This window comes from Eschrichtius robustus, chromosome 11 (assembly GCF_028021215.1).
Source record: "Eschrichtius robustus isolate mEscRob2 chromosome 11, mEscRob2.pri, whole genome shotgun sequence".
In the NCBI taxonomy this organism is placed as follows: Eukaryota; Metazoa; Chordata; class Mammalia; order Artiodactyla; family Eschrichtiidae; genus Eschrichtius; species Eschrichtius robustus.
Window position 1 is genome coordinate 100,544,477 of NC_090834.1, and position 18,594 is coordinate 100,563,070.

The 18,594-nt window shown below is 53.1% G+C and overlaps 1 protein-coding gene across 2 annotated transcripts; it reads right to left on the reverse strand.

Moving 5' to 3' along the window:
* Positions 1 to 1,992: 1,992 nt before the first annotated feature.
* On the reverse strand, positions 1,993 to 17,976 carry SPI1 (Spi-1 proto-oncogene). Of its 2 annotated transcripts, none has more exons than XM_068555956.1 (5): positions 17,907 to 17,976; positions 15,478 to 15,577; positions 3,612 to 3,799; positions 2,682 to 2,844; positions 1,993 to 2,312 (listed from the first exon to the last, which is right to left on the reverse strand). In XM_068555956.1, the coding sequence occupies exons 1-5, from the start codon at positions 17,949 to 17,951 to the stop codon at positions 1,993 to 1,995; spliced, it is 816 nt and encodes a 271-aa protein (XP_068412057.1). In that variant the 5' UTR covers positions 17,952 to 17,976. The 2 variants fall into 2 exon arrangements, with proteins under 2 accessions (XP_068412057.1, XP_068412058.1); XM_068555957.1 differs by having other exon boundaries at positions 15,478 to 15,574; positions 17,907 to 17,951.
* Between the last annotated feature and the right edge of the window lie 618 nt (positions 17,977 to 18,594).

Here is an 18,594-nt window from a genome sequence, read left to right on the forward strand (position 1 = left end):
ACCCTGCCCAGCCACCTGCTAAATATAGACAAATTCCAGAGATCAAGGGCTCTCCAGGAGAACATGGGACCCCATCGTTCCTGGCTGGCCCTGGCCCCTCCCCCGCCAGCCCAATATGACAGCTTCTGCCCCCCAACCCTCAATGAACCTCAGGAGTACCCCAAGCCCTGTCTGTACGTCCTTGTGACAGGCAAATTGTGCGGTGGGAGCGTGTGGGACCCATAACCCAGAGGCTGATGGGTCAAACACATCCTTGCCGGGCAGTGGTTACATGCACAACCGTGGGCTGGGCCGCCCTGAGTCCTGGCTTCCCCCGTCAGTGTTCCTCTGTGACCTTCTGCCCCCTGCGACTGCCTCCACACACCCTCCCCCTGCCCCCACTCAGGTCACATCAGGAACATCAGTTGCTACACAGAAAGAAGCAAATTACATGTGACCCACTGTAAGCAAGACCCAATATCAGGGAAGGTCATTTGTCCCTCACAGTCAGGAGGGAGGAATTCTGTACACAAGGACTGTCCACATGGTCAAAACTTACCACCCCTTTTAACACCGAAATCCATTCTTTTCTTCCATTTTAACCATGTTTAAACCGCATCTCATGTTCCTGGGCCTTCTTTAAAAGGGCACTGGGCGCCACTTTCCCTCTCTCAGGGCTCAGAGATCCACGTAGGGAGTGTCATGTTTGGGCTTCCCCAGTCTGAGCCCTCGGGGCAAGGAGGTGTGTGTGGGTGTCTGCCCCAACAAGGATGGCCCCAGAATCTGGATTCTCTGAGGTCTGCAGGTTGCTGAGGAAAGTGTCCTCACTCCCAGGCTGTCGGCCACCTCTTCTTGCTACTGTTGGAAGCAAGAAGCTTACAGGTTTCCCTGCTCATCTTTTTCTGTCTCTCCCCTGCTGTGGGCCAGAAGCCAGAGCAACCAGACACTAGGGTACATGGGAGGAGTTCACCCGTGTCAGGGTCCTGCCAGCATGGATTCCGTGAGGATGCTTTGCGGCCAACGGGAGCTCTGGGGCTTAATTCCTGCTCCTGACCAAGCTGCACGTTACCCCCTTCCAGGCACGTGAAGCTTCCCACCTCACACTGCCATGGTGGCCCACATGGGGTGGGATCAGGGATCCCACACAGGAAGCCTCGCTGTGTGACCTTGGACAAATTATTTGACCTCTATGAGCCTCAGTTTCCCAGTCTATAACATGGGATGATATTAGATTCCACTTCTCAAGGTTACCGTGTAATAAATAGCCCAAAAATCCAGTGTTGTTGTCATTATTATTAATATCATCATCACTGGGGTCATAACCTAAAAGTTATGAGTTTAAGCCTCATTGAGGCATTAAAAAAAATTTATCAGGCGCAGAGGGCTTTTTAATGATTTATTCCTCTAAGAACAACTGAGGATTCGTTCTTTCCACCGGCTCTGACTCCTAGTCAGGCACGATGTGTCATCTGTTCTCATGTCCCCAGTGTCCAGCATTGGGTAGGATCCTTAGTAAATGCCCGATGGACAGGTGAGAAAAAGAGAGATCAGATGGGGGTGGGGGGGCAGACAAGGTGCACAAAAAATTTTAAACGAGACTCTCTGTGCCGCAAGAGGACTCACTGAGAATAATTTTAATAACTGGTATTCCTGAGGAAGCTGATGGGAGAGAGGTGTGGGGAGAAAGGGATGCTTAAAGAGGAAGGTTCAATTTACACAAATATGATGACTTCGAACTCCCAAGGAAGCACCCCTGGTACTAAGCAAGCTGACCCTTGCTGGGGCCAGACGCCCAGGTGGCCTTCTGAAGCCGGGGCTGGAGTCCTGGTGGGAGGCGAAGCAGGGGTGTGGGCGGGGGCTTGGAGGAGGAGGGGGTGGGCGGGGAGGCGAGGCCTGGCCCGCCCCAGTCCTGCCCCTGGCCCCTGGGAGCTTCCCCCCTGTGTCCGGCCGGGCGAGGGGTTAATGCTATGGCCAGAGGGGAGGCCTGGCGGCCCGGCGGGCTCGGGCCTGGGCTCAGTGGGGCGGGTGGCGCCGCTCGGCCAGGCCCCCGCGGCCCAGCACCTCCCCACTGAACTGGTAGGTGAGCTTCTTCTTGACTTTCTTGACCTCGCCCGTCTTGCCGTAGTTGCGAAGCGCGCGGGCCATCTTCTGGTAGGTCATCTTCTTGCGGTTGCCCTTCTGGATGCCCCAGCGGTGCGCCAGCGCCTCCTTGTGCTTGGACGAGAACTGGAAGGTGCCCTTGTCCTTGTCCACCCACCAGATGCTGTCCTTCATGTCGCCACTGCGCAGCAGGTCCAGCAGGAACTGGTACAGGCGGATCTTCTTCTTGCTGCCTGCGGCCGGAGGTGGTCAGCGCCCACGCGGGGACCCAGTCCGCCTCCCCCTGACCTGGGACCCCCGGGGTGGTCGCCGGGGAAAGGCCGCCAGCGAGCATGCGCACACCCACTGCCACGCTCGGCCTCGGCACACGTGCTCAGACACATGCGCGGGGACGGTCCCAGGCGCCCTCCCGAAACACACGTGAAGACACATGTCATCAAACACTCACGCACTCACACACACACACACCCATACACACGCACTCAGCTCTGTGGCTTGACTGCCGAGTCCGTCGGCCTTGGCCGCGGTGGGTACGGGGCGCAAGGACGGACCAGGTCACGGCTGGGCCCAGGCTGGGTCGGGGGTGGGACTGGGCCCCCTACCTGTCTCCCCGTGCAGGAGGCCAGGCCCTGGCTCCAGGCCGTCAGCCTCCCCGTCAGACACCTCCAGTGGGGGGCTCTGCCGCTCGCCCTCCTCCTCATCCGAGCTGGGCTGAGCCGGGGACAGGGAGGGGTACGGGAGGCACATCCGGGGCAGGTAGGAGACCTGGAAAGGTGGCGGAAGGAGGGTTGAGGTCACTGAGGGGCAGTTCAAAGCTCAGGGCTGCCGGGTCGGTGTCGGCTGCATGAGAGAAGAGGGGGTGCTGGCGCGGGGCAGAGGGATTTGGGGGAAGGCTGGGCACCCTGCAGGTCAGGCAGGGTCACCCCACACAGGGGGCAGGTTATGGGGACAAGGGGCCCCTGAATTCCCACCCATCTCCCTGGTTCGGGGCGGCGTGGCCCGGGGAAGGAAGCGCACGGACCGGCAGCAGCCCCGGGGTGAGGAGGCACTAGAGAGTCAGGCACTGGAGCGAATGGGGTTGGGTAGGCGAGTGAAGGGCGCGAAGAGGCGGTGGAGGTCCGTGAGGGTCGTGAAGGTCAGTGGAGGTCACTGACTGGGGTTAGGGTCGGTGGGGAGGAGGAGGGGCCGCAGAGGTCAGTGGAGGTCAGGGCGCAGGGACTTGCGTGCCCTATCCGTGAGGGGTCAGCGAATGGTGGTTGCGGCCACTGGGGGTCGGGAGGGCCCAGGGCCGGGCCTTCAGGCTCAGAAGGATCCGTGGGGACATGGGGATGATCTGGGCTCTGTCCGTGGTGGGGCGGGAGGAGATAAGGGGTGTGGGGTCACAGGGTCAGTCGGCGGGTCAGGAGGCGGCCGTTGGCGCTGTGAGGCAGGAAGCCAAGTTGAGTAAGAGCCCGCCTCAGCTTCCTGTGAAGCGCCGGCCTCACCACAGGCCACGGGCTGGGCCAGGCCAGGCCGGGTGGCCCCGCACGCACCTGGTGGCCAAGGCTGGCATGGGTGGGCGCCATGGGTGTGTCGAGCACGTGCATCTGCTCCAGCTCCATGTGGCGGTAGAGCTGCTGCAGCTGCGGGGCCTGCACGCTCTGCAGCTCCGTGAAGTGGTTCTCGGGGAAGCTCTCGAACTCGCTGTGCATGTGGTGGGGGTGGAAGTCCCAGTAATGGTCTGGAGGGCAGGGCAGGAAAAGCTTATGCTAATTAAAGAATAATAATGCCAGGCCGTGGGCTTCCCTGGTGGCGCAGTGGTTAAGAATCCACCTGCCAATGCAGGGGACACGGGTTCGGGCCCTGGTCTGGAAAGATCCCACATGCCGCGGAGCAACTGGGCCCGTGAGCCACAACTGCTGAGCCTGCGCGTCTGGAGCCTGTGCTCCGCAACAAGAGAGGCCACGATAGTGAGAGGCCCACGCACCGCGATGAAGAGTGGCCCCCGCTCGCCGCAACTGGAGAAAGCCCTTGCACAGAAACGAAGACCCAACACGGCCAAAAATAAATAAATTAATTAATTAAAATAATAATAATAATAATGCCAGGCCGTGTTACCATATAATAATCGCCACGGGCCAGGCTGGACTGCAAGTTGACATTAATCATCTCACCACCCACCCTGTTGTTTTCCGACCCCCATTCTGTAGATGAGGATACTGAGGCTTGGAGGGGCTACATAGCACGCCTGCGGTCAAAGGCCTCATCAGTGGCAGAGCTGGGACCCAGGTCCGAGGCAAAGGCTTTGTTCTCAACAACCGTTCTACCCTGCCACGCATGCGATCACAAGGACGCAGGCCTTTGAACCAAAGAGTCCGAATCCTGGCTCTGCCGTTTACTTTGCGTGTGACCTCAAACACGTGCATGGACCCCTCTGGCCTCCGTTGACTCACCTATAAAGTGGGGATAATAGTTACCGGGGGGATACAAATGAGTTCACAGTTGTAAAACCTCCTAGCCCCAGAGTCGGCCCTTGGGGAATGTTGAGTCCCCTCTCCTCCCCTTAAGACACAGCAGCGGTTCCTGAGCTGACTGGCTGCCCACCGTCACAGCTCACGGCCTTGTCACATGGCCAAGGTGTGACTGCAAAGTCACAGGGTTGACATTCCTCACACGCCAGAACTTGTCTGGGCTCCCGGTACCGCCCACTCAAGGCCATGTCCTTGGGCAGCTCCACCTGTGTTCCAGCAAAATTGCCGGGACCCGAGGCTTTCCCAGAAACTCCCTGGTGGGTGCCTTCAGAGTTTGCGGTAGGGTGGCTTTGAGTTTGGGGAATAGCTACGTGCCACTGGGAGCCCTGCCTGGGACTGGAGCCGGCCTTCAACATGGTTTCTCTGGGCACCATTTCCAGGAACAAAAACTGCCACATGTCTGAGGACTTCCTGGGGTCCAAAAGAAGATGTGGTGATAAAGTGACCAGAGGGATTTTCTCGTGTGACCAAAGAGGGAGTGTACAGGGTGCTAAGTCAGGATGGTGTCTCCAGGACAAGCACAGGGCCCCGTAGAGGGACCATCACCAGCCTGGTGTGCGTGTGTGTGCGCATGCGTGTGTGCGCGTGCGTGCGCGCGCGTGTGTGTGTGTGTGTGTGTCTGTCTCCCTCTTTCTGTTTCTTTCTCACAAACACGTACTCACTCACACATCCCTAAGAAATGACATGTGTTGTTTTGGCTCTGCACTGGTCATCAGGAGACTCACTTTCGAATCCTGCTCTCTGGTGGCTTTGCTGTGTGACCCTGGACAAGACATTTTATCTCCCTGAGCCTCTGATTCCCCACTGCAAAAGTCAGAGACCCAACTGAGTGGTTACTGAGGTCCGGTCCACGTGTGGAATCATTTGAACCCACAATCCAGGCTCCCACCTCCGTGAAGCCACATGGCATAGGAGAGAGAAAGTACATGATTTGGCCAGAGCTGGGTTCGAATCCTGACTCTGCCACTTAGCCCTGAGCGACACAGGTCATTCTACTTCTCTATGCCTGTTGCCTCAGTTGTGAGATGGAGCTAATAATTACACCCATCTCATAGGCTTGCTGTGAGGATTAAATGAGCTAATGCCCGCAAAGCACTTAGAACAGAACATGACACAAAATAAGACTCAGTAAAACATTAACTATCATCATCATTAGAGTAATTAGTATTATTAATGTTTAATGCTCTCTTTAGAGAACCTAAATCAGCACTTGAGCGAACAGCAGATGCTTTAATATGTGTTAGTTCCTCATCTTCCCTTGCTCCCTGCCACCTTAGTCTGTGGCCCAGAGAAAGAGTTTGAGGGCCCTGGCTGTCACTTTCTCCCAGAGGCTGGAGTTGGGGGCCCAGCGTCGCACCGAGGGCAGGGACTGGTTTTGTTCGCCTCTGTGTTCCCAGTGTCTAGACGCAGTAGGCACTGAACAGACATTTCTGGATGAATGGATGAATGAGCAAATCCTATCCTCTTAAGAACTCTGACTCTCCTTCAGAAAATTATCCAAATCTGAAGGGAAAACAAAACACGGCAACATTGAATTTGTACTTTCATCTTGCTGTGAGTTAACAAGACCCAGAAATTCTCCACTTGCTTTGGGAGAGTTGGCTTTGTCTTTTAGAGAGGGGCTCTTTGTGGCTCTGGGATTTGGTGAGTGGATCCAGGTTCCTCTTTAGCTGTAGAACTGCCCTCCAGCCCCACTCCTGACCCTTCCCATTTTTGCCTTCTCCTGCCCAGGCTGAAGTGCCCAGATCGTTATAGAATGCCTTATCCTGCCCACCAACCCCACACGCTCACACCAACTCCAATTCTGGGTTGGGGAGCCCCTGAGTTCTGTCTTTCTCTCCTGCTCCCCACCTCTGTTCTAGCTCCTCATGAGACCCACGGGCTCACTCTGGTGGGCACAGCCTGAGGCCAGCACTTTCCATAGCAGGTCTCAGTACACCCACATCAGAGTCACTTTGGGGGCTGGAAAAGCCTGCAGGTTTGGGGCCCACTGGAGACCCACAGAATCAGCAGCGCCAATAGGAGACCTGGGAATCTGGCCTTTAAGAGGATCCTAAGGAGGTCCCTTGGCTCGCTGAGGCTCTGGAACCCTGCCCCAGGGTCCCCTGAAAGCTGCAACAGAGACTCTTGGGCTACACTTAAGGTTTCAAAAAGCCCAACGGAAACCTCGCCTTCACCCTTGATTTGAGAGCTCAGGCATTTATGTAATAAATGCTGTCTGTTTGGCAGGCAGAGACTTCCAAGGATGGGGCCCTCTGAAGGAACACAATGCCAGGAGTCCATTCTAATGCAAATGTCAGCACCCCTGGGCTCTTTGGACCTCATTTCTGGATGACTGTTCATGAATGCATTGCTTTATCCCTTTTTGTCACTTCAAGAGGTCACCCAGACTATCCTGCAACTTATGCCCCTTTAGCATGACTCTGCTCCTCAAAAGAATATAGTGTCATTTGCATATCTGGAGATAGCTCTGGACCCTCCCTTCTACAGCCTGTTAGGCACCCAACACATACTAGGCCTCAATCAATATTTGATTAAGTGACCAATAAATGTTAACTTTTAATGTGTTTTTTATGTACCAGGCACTGTGCTAAGTACTTAATCCACATTATCTCATTGAATCCTCACCTTAGCTCTGACAAGGTGGCCACTATAGTATGATCTTCCATTTGCATATGAGGAAACTATGACTCAAAGACATTAAGTCCCTTGTCCACGGACAGTCATTGGTAGAGTCAGGATCCAAACCCACCTATGTATGACTCCAGGGACTAAACTCTTACCACTATGCCATACCACCTCTAAGGAAAAAGACTGCTAATGAAAGCTTTAAGTAAGGCCCATGGTGACAGAGAGAATTTACAGGCTGCTCTTATCCATCTCTCCGTCTACCATCATTTACCCCTCGTTCATTATTCATCATCCAACATCATCCACCTATCATCCATCCATCCACCCATCCATCCGTCCATCTGTCCATCCATCATCCAACCATAATCCATCCATCATCCACCCATTCATCATCCATCATTTAATCCATCCATCCGTTATCCATCCATCCATCCTTCCATCCATCACTGAACCTTCATTCATCCAGCCAGCAATTACCCATTTACCAAAATCTTTCACTTCCTCCCTCTAAACCAGCTCCCAATCTGGGACCAAAGTCCTGCCCACACATCCCTATTCTAACTCAGTTTTTTGGTGTCACTAATACCTGCATGTCACTAGGACAAAAATAAAATGATATTTAAAACAACCCCCCACCCCCCTCCCCCCAACATACACAAAATTCAAGCCTTAAGTGTCATTCAGTTGACCTTTCCTCCTCAGAGCAGAAACCCCAGCCTGAAGCCAGGGCTCACCCCAGGGAAGGAGAAGTAAGATCAAGATAAGAGAAGGAAGATGAGGAATTAAGAAAGCAAGGGATGAGAAGAAAACCTTCACAGGAAATCACAGACCATTGGACGAGGGCTCCTTAAGCCCAGCCCTCCTGCAAATTGTTCAGATATGGAAACTGAGGGCCAGAGAACAGAGAGTTCCGGGTCTCTTGTTCCTTGTTACTTTCTACATCGTATCCTAACTATTAAGGTTTTAGTTATTTCCCTTGTTACAAAGATATAGGACCTGTGTTTTATTCACTCTACAGCACCTAGCAATGTGCCTGGCATGTAAAAGATGCTTAGCATATATTTATTAGATGTATAAGTCAGTGGGAGATGCACGGAGGGTTTGGTAGGGGGAAGGAAGAACACTTGGAAAGGTGAATGAATGGATGATTAGATGAATATGTGAATAAATTGGTGGATGGTCTATTGTGTGAAAAGATGAATAAGTGTTTGGAAAGATAGAAGGACAAGAGAAGGGTCATACTTTGGAGCTACATTTCCTTCAACAATCCCACTGCAAATAGCAAATCCTATCACACCTATTAGGATGGCTACTATCAAAAAACAGAACAACAAGGACCTATTGTATAGTGCAGAAAATTATATTCAATATCTTGTAATAACCTATAATGGAAAAGAATCTGAAAAAGAATATATATGACTCAGTGAATCACTTTGTTGTACACCTGAAACTAACACAACATTGTAAATTAACTATACTTCAATTTAAAAAATGGTTAAAAGAACAGAAAATAACAAGTGTTGGCAAGGATGTGGAGAAATGGAATCCCTGTTCAGTGTTGGTAGGAATGTAAAATGGTGCAGCCACTATGGAAAACAGTATGGTGGGTCCTCAAAAAATTAAAAATAGAATTACCTTATAATCCAGCAGTTCCACTTCTGGGTATATATCCCAAAAGAACTGAAAGCAGGATCTCAAAAAGATATTTTTATACCCATGTTCACAGCAGCATTATTCACAATAGCCAAAAGGTAGAAGCAAGCCATGTGTCCACCAACGGATGGATAAACAAAATGTGGTATATACATACGATGGAATATTATCCAGCTTTAAAAAGGAAGGAAATTCTGACCTATGCTGCAACATCGATGAACCTTGAGGATATTATATGCTGAGTAAAATAAGTCAGTCACAAAAAGAGAAATACTGCATGATTCCATGAATATGAGGTAGTTACTGTAGTCAAGTTCATAGAAACAGAAAGTAGAATGGTGGTTGCCAGGGTCTGAGGGGAGGGGACAATGGGGAGTTATTGTCTAATTGGTACAGGGTGTCAGTTTTGCAAGATGAAAAGAGTTCTGGAGATGGTTGGTGGTGACGGTTGCACCATGTGAATGTTTTTAATGCCACTGAACTGTACATTTGAAAATGATTAAGATAGTAAATTTTATATTATGTGCGTTTTATCACAGTTTAAAAGTAATAATAATAAATAGCAAATCCTATGAGCCCCACCTTCAGAATCTATCCTAAATCTGTCTGCTCCTTTCTTTTTTTTCCTTTTCTTTTTTTTTGGCCACGCTGTGCGGCTTGTGGGGTTTTAGTTCCCCAACGAGGGATCGAACCCGGGCTCTCAGCAGCGAGAGCACAGAGTCCTAACCACTGGACTGCCAGGGAAGTCCCTGTCTGCTCCTTTCTGTCTCTCTCGCCACCACCTTTGTCCAAGCCACCATCATCTCTCGCCTGGATTATTCCAGTGGTTTTCTACTGGGCTCTCCCCCCGTTCCTACTCTTGTCTCCTCTCCATCTATTCTCCACACAGCAGCCAGAGTGATCTTTTTAAAAGCTTATTCAGTGGAACCACTAGGTATTGGGAGAAGATACTGAAAACTTCCAGAGAGACAAAACAAAACCAAACAGAAAAGAAAAAAAAACCCAAAAATGGTTACATTCAAAAAGAGGACATAGAATGACATCAGATTTCCTAAGAAAAGCTCTAGTAACCAGAAGACAGTAGAGAAATGCTTTCAATTTCAGTGAGAAAAAAAATGATTTTTAACTTAGATTTCTGTACACAGCCAAACTACTGTTAATCAAGTGAGCGCATAAAGACACCAGGTAAAACAAACAACAAGAACAAAACCTTACCTCCCATACATCCTTTCTTAGGAGAGTATAATGAGAAGAGTAATAAATCCTTATATAGTGTTCACTGTTCTAAGCATTTTAACTGTAGTAACTCATTCCATCCTTACAGCAATCCTGTGAAGTAGGTATCATTAAGAAGAAGTTGAGGGACTTCCCTGGTGGTGCAGTGGTTAAGAATCCGCCTGCCAATGCAGGGGACACGGGTTCGAGCCCTGGTCCGGGAAGATCCCACATGCCACGGAGCAACTAAGCCCATGCGCCACAACTACTGAGTCCGCATGCCACAACTACTGAAGGCTGTGAGCCTAGAGCCTGTGCTCTGCAACAAGAGAAGCCACCGCAATGAGTAGCCCTCACACCACGACGGAGAGCAGCCCCACTCTCTGCAACTAGAGAAAGCCCGCGCGCAGCAACGAAGACCCAACGCAGCCAAAAATAAATAAATAAATTTATAAAAAGAAAGAAATTGAGGCACAGAGGGGTGAGACCTCTTGCCCGAGGTCACCCCACCCAGTAGCGAGGAGATGGGGCGTGACTCCCAGCAGCCTGGCTGCAGCGTGAGGGCTCCATCTCCCTGCCACACTGACCCTCAGAAACACAGCGACGAGAAAGTGCAGGTAATCAAAGTACGCCACGTGGCTCGGCTGTGAGTAATATTCACATGGTCCTAATAACGGAAAATTCAGATACTGATTTAACAAAAGTTAGAATACAGAGGAAGACAAACACTGTATGATCTCACTTATAGGTGGAATCTAAAAAAAGCTAAATTCAGAAAAAGAGATCAGATTTGTGGTTGCCAGAAGTAATGGTGGGGAGAGGGACAGGGGAAATTGGGTGATGGTGGTCTAAGGTACAAACTTCCAGGTGTAAGATAAATAAGTCCTGGGGATGTTATGTACACAATGACTATAGTTAACACTGCTGTGTGGCAACTTCGAAAGTCAAGAGAGTTTCGCCTAAAAGTTCTCATCACAAGGGGAAAAAAATTTTTTTTTAAAATTTATTTATTATCATTTATTTTTTTTGGCTGCGTTGGGTCTTCGTTGCTGCGTGCAGGCTTTCTCTAGTTGTGGCGAGCGGGGGCTACTCTCCGTTGTGGGGCGCGGGCTTCTCATTGCGGTGGCTTCTCTTGTTGCGGAGCACAGGCTCTAGGCGTCCGGGCTTCATTAGTTGTGGCACGAGGGCTCAGTAGTTGTGGCTCACGGGCTCTAGAGCGCAGGCTCAGTAGTTGTGGCGCACGGGCTTAGTTGCTCCGCGGCATGTGGGATCTTCCTGGACCAGGGCTCGAACCCATGTCCCCTGAATTGGCAGGCGGATTCTTAACCACTGTGCCACAAGGGAAGCCCGGAAAAACAATTTTTTGTAACTATATGAGATGATGGATGTTAACTAAACTTATGTGGTAATCATTTCACAATGTACATGTGTGTGAGGTCATTATGCTGTCACACCGTAAACTTATACACTTATGTTGTATGCCCGTTACAGCAATAAAATGAAAAAGAAGGAAAAAAGTTACTATAAGTATCTTGGTATATGTGGAGAAGTGTGAGTGTGAGTGTGTGTGTGTGTTATAAATACCTAGAAAGTCAAGTTCTCATCTTTCATAGTACAAGTGAATAGATGCCTCAAAGTAAAAAATCAAGCTAGATTCATCTCCACCTAGCATATAGAAAGTACTCAATAAATGTTTGTGAATGAATAAATAAATGCTGTTCTAAGTCTCTATTTCAGATCTTCATATATACACTTACATAGTCCTGTAATAGAAAGACTGGAGAAATAGCTTTTATCTATCTCTGGTTGCTATGTATGCCATGGAGGAATGACTATGATAGGTTTATGTAAAAAGTAGCAGATTGCAGAACAGCATGATACTACAGTCCATTTTTGAATGGATAGAATATGCACATGTGGACATATACACTTACAAACATACAGGATTATACATGTCAAATAAAATATCTGCAAGGATAGACCAAGGTGCTGTCAGGGAAGAGTAAGAACGGGAAGAGGGTAATATTTCACTTGATATGCTGTTGTATTTTTAAATTGTTTGCAATGGGCATTTCTTGTTTTAATAATTAAAATTAAACACTTACAATTTATTTAGATTTTCGCCACACACACACTCACACACACACACACACACACACACACAGGTTATTCAGATCATGTCATTTCCCTGCTCAGAACCCTCCAATGGCTTCCCATTAGATGCAGGATAAAACCCAAACTTCTGCCACGGCCAACACGCCCTGCGTGATCTGCCCCCTGCAGACCCTTCTGGCTTCATTTTGTTTCTGCCTGTGCTCACTGGCCACTCTGGTCCTCGGAGGAGGTCCCTCCTGCTCTTGCACTTGCTGTTCTCTCTCCCTAGAACACCTGTCCCTACCTGCCTTGACATTCACTTTCCTTCCCTGCACTCAGATTTCCACTCAACTGCCACCTCCTCAGAGGCCTTCCTTGACCACCCAATTAAAGTGTCCCCCACCTAGACACTCCGAATCACATTACTCTACTTTCCATAGGACTTATTAGTACATGTCTGTTAATTTGATTGTTCACTGTCTCTCTCCCTCACTGTAAGCTCTACAAGAGCAGTGGCCTTGCCTGGCCTGCTCCTCATGGAACCTCCAGTGCCTAGAACAGTTTCTGGCACATGGCATGTAATCAGAGGTTATTTGATGGATGGACAAATGAGGGGATGAGTGGACAAGTGGATTGTACAATAAGCGTTGGAAGGATGGGTGGGTGAGTAGGTGGCTGGGTGGATGGGAGGGGAGTGGATGGATGGGTGAGTGGGTGCCTGGCTGGCTGTCATCTGGGCCATTGGAAAATGACCCAGTTGATCTGTCACAGAACCTTCTGTGCTTCTCTACTCTCTCAGCTGCTTCATCCCTCCCACCTGGGGGGATTCAGTAAAGCTAACCTACTATGTCCTGAAAGTTTACTGGGCCTTGTACTCAGTATATTACCTCATATATTACATGTGTTAACCTCATTTAATCATTGCAGCTCTGTGGAGTGTCTTCATGCCCTCAGTTTTATAGGTGAAGAAACAGGGGTTCAGAGGGGTTAAGTCACTTGCTCCAAGGTTACACACTAGTGAGTGATGGAGCCAGGACTAGACCCAGGTCTGGCCCCAGTGCCTTTTCACTAAGCCTCACCACCTAAAAATACAGATGCAGAGGACATGCAGGAACAGGTGGGAGAATGTGCGGGTGTCTCTACTCTTGAGTCCTCAGAGAATACCTTCCAACAGATATTAAGAAGGGACAGAACAGATGGCCAGGTGGGCCATGATGGCAGGGGTGTGGCAGGGAGGCGGGGGTTGGTGAATAGGGACCAGAACACCTGGGGACGCTGGAGGAGTCTATGAAGGGTTTGGGTCTGAAGGACCCAAATGGGGAGCTCACACATCCAATTAGGAGTCATTCCTAGAGCCCCACCCCAGATATAAGGGATCTGCCTGATCACTGAGCCAGGAAAGCACTGGCTTTCTCTAAAGTGCTCACTCCATCAGCCCACCCCAGGCCTAGCTGGTTTCTAGATATATAAACCCATAGCACACCCATATCACAGGAGGAGAAAATGAGGCTTCAATAGACCCAAGAGAAATGCACCCAAACCCAGTGAAACTGAGAAGGGGTCAGGCCAGAGGAGAAAGGATCCCTAATGCTGGAAGGGGTCAGAGGTAGCCCTGAGCTTGCTGGGACCCGAGCTGTCCTGCTGCCTGAAGCCACCAGGGGGCGCCAGTCCTCAAGCAGGGACCTTCTCTGGTCCCGAACTGCTTGGTGGAAGGGTGTGCCCGCAGGTCTCTGGATCAGGGAGACCCAGCCCTTGACCCTGGCAGGGGGTGGGGGGGATCTGGGGATAGAGTTGGATGAGGGACACTCTCTAAATTGTCTGGATTTTCCACAGAGAGGATGCATTTCTTGTAGAATTATAAACAAGCTTAAACGGATGAGAAAAAGGATATTTTTAAAGACTTTCTAGCCCTAGCGTTCTGAAAGAAGCCTGTGTGTTCCCAGAAATGACCTTGAAGTACATCCACCACCTACTCTCAAGACACAGCTTCCAGGTATAGTCTTTACAGTAGTTGTCAGGTGTGAGTTCCAGCTGAAACTGTTTGCAAGGTTTGGCATCTGGATGTGAGGGCCCTAAATAAGGACTCACCACAAATGGCATCTCTGGGTGTGGCCGTCAGGTTTAAACTGCCATAGATGTGCCAGCAGAAGGGAGCTACAGGTGTGACTGGCTCCCAGGTGTGGCCCTCAGGTGTGAAACCTTCCTCAGCTGTGGCACATAGCATGCCTGTCCCTCTGGGACTGCAGAAACCCCAGTGTCTGGCCTGCCCAGGTCTCAGACCCCCCCAAAGAATCCTCCAGTGAAGACCCGTTAACTGGGCCACCTGGCCTTCGGTCCAGAGATGTCCCATCACTATACCAAGATCCACCTCAGGTAACCTCTCTTATCTCCCTGCCCAGGTCCCAGGCACTGAAGGCCTCTCTCTCCTCCCCTGAATTTGCTTCAGGATCAAGGCTGGGCTTTGGGGGAGCACAGTTAGGCCCAGATGGAAAACGCCCCTGGCCCAGGCCCCATCCTCGCCCCCATCCCGAACAGACTGCGGGCTTCAGCCCCTGCTGAATGAGGGAGTCCTCAGAGCCTTTCCTTTAGCTCAGCAGCTCTCACATAGGAGCGGTTCTGCCCCCCAGGGGACACTTGGCAATGCTGGAGACATTTTTGGTTGTCGTGATTGGCAGTACTGCTGGCATCTAGTGGGTGGAAGCCATGGATGCTGCCAGATATCCTACAATGCACAAGACAGGCCTCACAACGTAGAATTATCCAGCCCAAATGCCAATAGACAAATTCTGCTCGCCACACACAGCAGGGAGCGGGGCTGCACCAGCAAGGAGATGGGGGGGAGTGTGTGTGTGTGAGACAAGAACGGAGAGGAAGACGGGGAATTGGGGGAGGGGAAGGTGAGAAAGCACTGGACCTGGAGCAGACCGACAGAGCTGGGTCCCACTGACCGGCTGTGCCACCTTGTACAAGTCCCGTAGCCGCTTAGCTTGTTTCCTCGTGTGTCAAAAGGCCAAAAGTGTTGGGCAAGAAGATAGATGTGGAAGAAGCTAACCTGTGCCTGGATACGCCAAGCATGCTCCATAAATGCAGCCTGGGGGTGTGGGGTGTTGGGAAGCAGGAGTGTCGGGGATCAGGGTAGTGAATTCACATCCCCAAGAGCTAACTGGATCTGATTCTCAGAGTTCCAAAGAAGCCCTGGGAACGAGGCTCCTTTCCCTTCTCCCCGGAACCCAGCAGTGCTCAGGTGCGCAGGCCAGGCTGGGGAAGTGGGGCTGGGCCGGGGCCCGGTACTCACCGCTGTGGCTCTCTCCATCACTGCTGAGATAGGGGTAATATTCGTGCGTTTGGCGTTGGTAGAGATCCGTGTCATAAGGAACTAGATCTTCCGATGGCTGCTGAGAGAGGAGGGTGTCAGGGCTGGGATTGTGGCCAGGAGACCATCTGTATCAGGCTTACAGCCCTCTCTCTGCTTGGAACTGGGAGAGGCCACAGAGAGTGGAAGAGGGGGACCCAGGGGAGCAAGAGCCTTGGCTCCTGCAGAAAGGGGGTGACAGGGACCCTGGAGGTCAGAGGTCAAAAGAGGACCAGGTCTGAGAGGACAGCCCAGCTGCTCCCCACGTCACCTCACACTCATACTCACATTCCAGCATGTGCCCGGATCCCAGCCCCACACACTCACCCTCTCACGGTCACACTGATATGCCTACACCCCCCAAATACATACATACTCCCCATGACACACTTCTACCCACACTCCCACATGCGAACTCTCACCCCCTCGTCCACTCACAGCCCTCACACTCGCTCTAGGGGGCACTCACACTTACACACACTTGTCGTCACACACACACACCATCATGCACCCACCTGTAGGCACACGCAGGGTCACTGGGATTAACGCACGCATCCACCCACTTGCCTGCAAGTGCACTAACCCACACATTCATACCCGCGCCCTTCCTCGGTCACTCACACGCCACACTCACCCCACGGCACACACGCTTGTCCTCCTGCTACAGCCCCGCCCTGACACCCACTCTCTCTCTTAGCCGGTGCCCAGGGCCACCACCATGACCAGTGGCCGTTCACACTGATGGATTTTACAGGACTCACCCAGGCAAGGCAGGTTTGGGGACCTCTCCCTCCTCCCCCTCCTCCCGACACCCTCCCTGGGATGCTCCCTGGTCTTCCTCCCCGCGCCCCGCCCCACTGGCACAGGGAATGCACACCCGGAGGCTTCCCAACGGTCATCAGGCCTTTCCTCCCCCGCACAGTGTGTGCCCGAGGATTGCACAACAGTAACTCTGGCCCTCAGGGCTTGGTTTGGCAACTAGGGCTGCCTTGGTAGCCCACCCTCCAAGGACCCACTCCGAGTAGCCCCTGGGCTGGGGCGAGGTGTGGGAGCCCAATAGGATGTGCCTCCTGCCCCGCTCTAGCTGGAGTTCAGAGATTCAGAGGTCAAGGGTCAGAGACAGGGTGGCTGAACCCCAGGGCCTGTGGCTTTCTGGAGGCAGAGCTGGCTCTTCTCGGGACCACCTCTGTCACCCCTGCCGGCCCCCAGGTCGGGGGAGGGTGGGCCAGGGCCAGGTGCTGGTTCTGTGTCCGGCCCAGGGAGGAACCTGGCACTGGGCTTGCAGGCAGTGCAACCCCACAGCAGGATGTCAAGCCCGGGGTGCCTCCCCCAGGCTCTGAGGCCCGGCTGGGGTGGGGCGGGGGTAAGGGAGCTGCCTCTAGGCCGGGAAAGCTGAGTCAGGTGGGCAGGCCCTGCCAAGCCCTTCCCGTCTCCCCCCAGAGCTCCCCACCCTGGCTGAGTTGGGACAGGGTGGGAAAAGGGAGAGGGGTCCTCTCAGAGGGACCCGGGTCTGACACCTGCCGAAGGCTGCAACTGTCACTGAGAGCAGCAGCAGAGGGGGTCTGCCCCAGACGGCTGCCCTTCCCTCCCCGGGGTCCCCCGGGACTCCTGCTTCTTCACCTCCAGCCTCAGCCCTGCCCCCACCCCAGGCTCCCCCCTTGACCTCTCCCAGCTCCTACCCCAGCCCCTACCCCAGCCCCAATCTCAGCCCCGGGATGTGCCCAGCACCAACCCCTGCCCTCCACTCCCTGATCCCCAGCCAGAGCCCACCCCTAACTGCGTGGCTAGTCTCTGCTCCCCTCACTGCTCCGGCCCAGCGCCTGCCCCGACCCCTGCCTCTGCCACTCAGGGCCCAGGGCCCAAGCCCCAGGCCCTTGGGTCAACAACAGTGTCCTCTGTGCCAGGCCCCAGGCTGGCTGGTGGGGACCCAGGCTTAAGGCAGCCTCAGTCTCCAGAAGCACCCAGGCCACCTCTGGCCTCTTGCCGCCCGTCCTCAAGCCCGTACTGTCCTGGGGACTGGCATCCCCCCCCAACCAGTCTCCCCATTTCCTCCGCCACCACCTCCCTGCCGCCACCCTCACCATCCTCAGCCCAGCACCCTGCCGTGGAGCTCCGGCCTGCCACCCAAGCCCCATCTATAAATAACCGTTCAGGCCCCACCGATCACAGCTCCACCATGGGCTCAGCCCTCAGCCCGCCAGGGCACGCTCCGAGGAAGCCAATGGCCCCCTTGCTGGGTCTCAGGCCGGGAGCTCCAGGGAGGAAACACCAACTTCCCACTGATAGTGGGAGGGCAGCCGGCGGGCTGGCAGGCAAGCTGGCGGGCGTCCGAGGGCCACAGGTTGGGCTGGTGGAGGAGTCCCAATACTCACAGGGGGGACGAGGGGAAACCCTTCCATTTTGCACGCCTGTAACATCCAGCCGAGCTCCGAGCCGGTCAGGTCCCCTGCCTTGGTGGGGGCCAGTGCGGAGCCCCTGGGGATGGGGCGCCCCGTCGGGGGCTGGACGGACTCAGGGCGGGTACAGGGCTCAGGCCTGCCCCTTGAGCTACAGGAGCCCTGGGTGAGCCCCCTCCCTTGACATTGCAGGGCCAGCGCAAGTTCCTGATTTTATCGAAGGCCTGCCGCTGGGAGATAGTCCCCTTGGGGTGACATCACCACCCCAGCCCGTTTGCATAAATCTCTTGCGCTACAGGAAGTCTCTGGCCGGCTGGGGCAGGTGGTGCTCCAGGGGCTGGCCTGGGAGGCCATGGGGGCCAGGCCCCCTGCCCAGAGGAAGCTGGGACTGTGAGGGGCGGCCTTGAGGGCTGGGGTGGGGAGGAAGAGTGGGAGGGAGGAAGGCTGGCTCCACCACCAGAGGCCTTTCCTGCGCCCAGGCCCTGCAGAGGCTCTCTAACCTCTAACCCCTAACCCCACAAATACCTGCTTCTCTTGAGACCCCCACGTGGCCAACAGTCACTTCCTTGGGGTCAGAGCTGTTAAGGGTGGCCTCTTGGGGTCTCTGCTTTCTGGGGTCAGCCTGGCTGGCTGAGGGCTCTGATCCAGCAGAGTGCCAGGCCTG

What these genes read in the sequence shown, in the direction of transcription:
- SPI1 (XM_068555956.1), bottom strand. Translation starts at nt 17,951, where the DNA reads ATGTTACAGGCGTGCAAAATGGAAGGGTTTCCCCTCGTCCCCCCT. An exon ending in GGTTTCCCCTCGTCCCCCCT is followed by an intron (nt 15,578 to 17,906) that starts GTGAGTATTGGG and finishes CTCCTCTCTCAG; the next exon opens with CAGCCATCGGAAGATCTAGT. An exon ending in TGATGGAGAGAGCCACAGCG is followed by an intron (nt 3,800 to 15,477) that starts GTGAGTACCGGG and finishes CCTGCCCTCCAG; the next exon opens with ACCATTACTGGGACTTCCAC.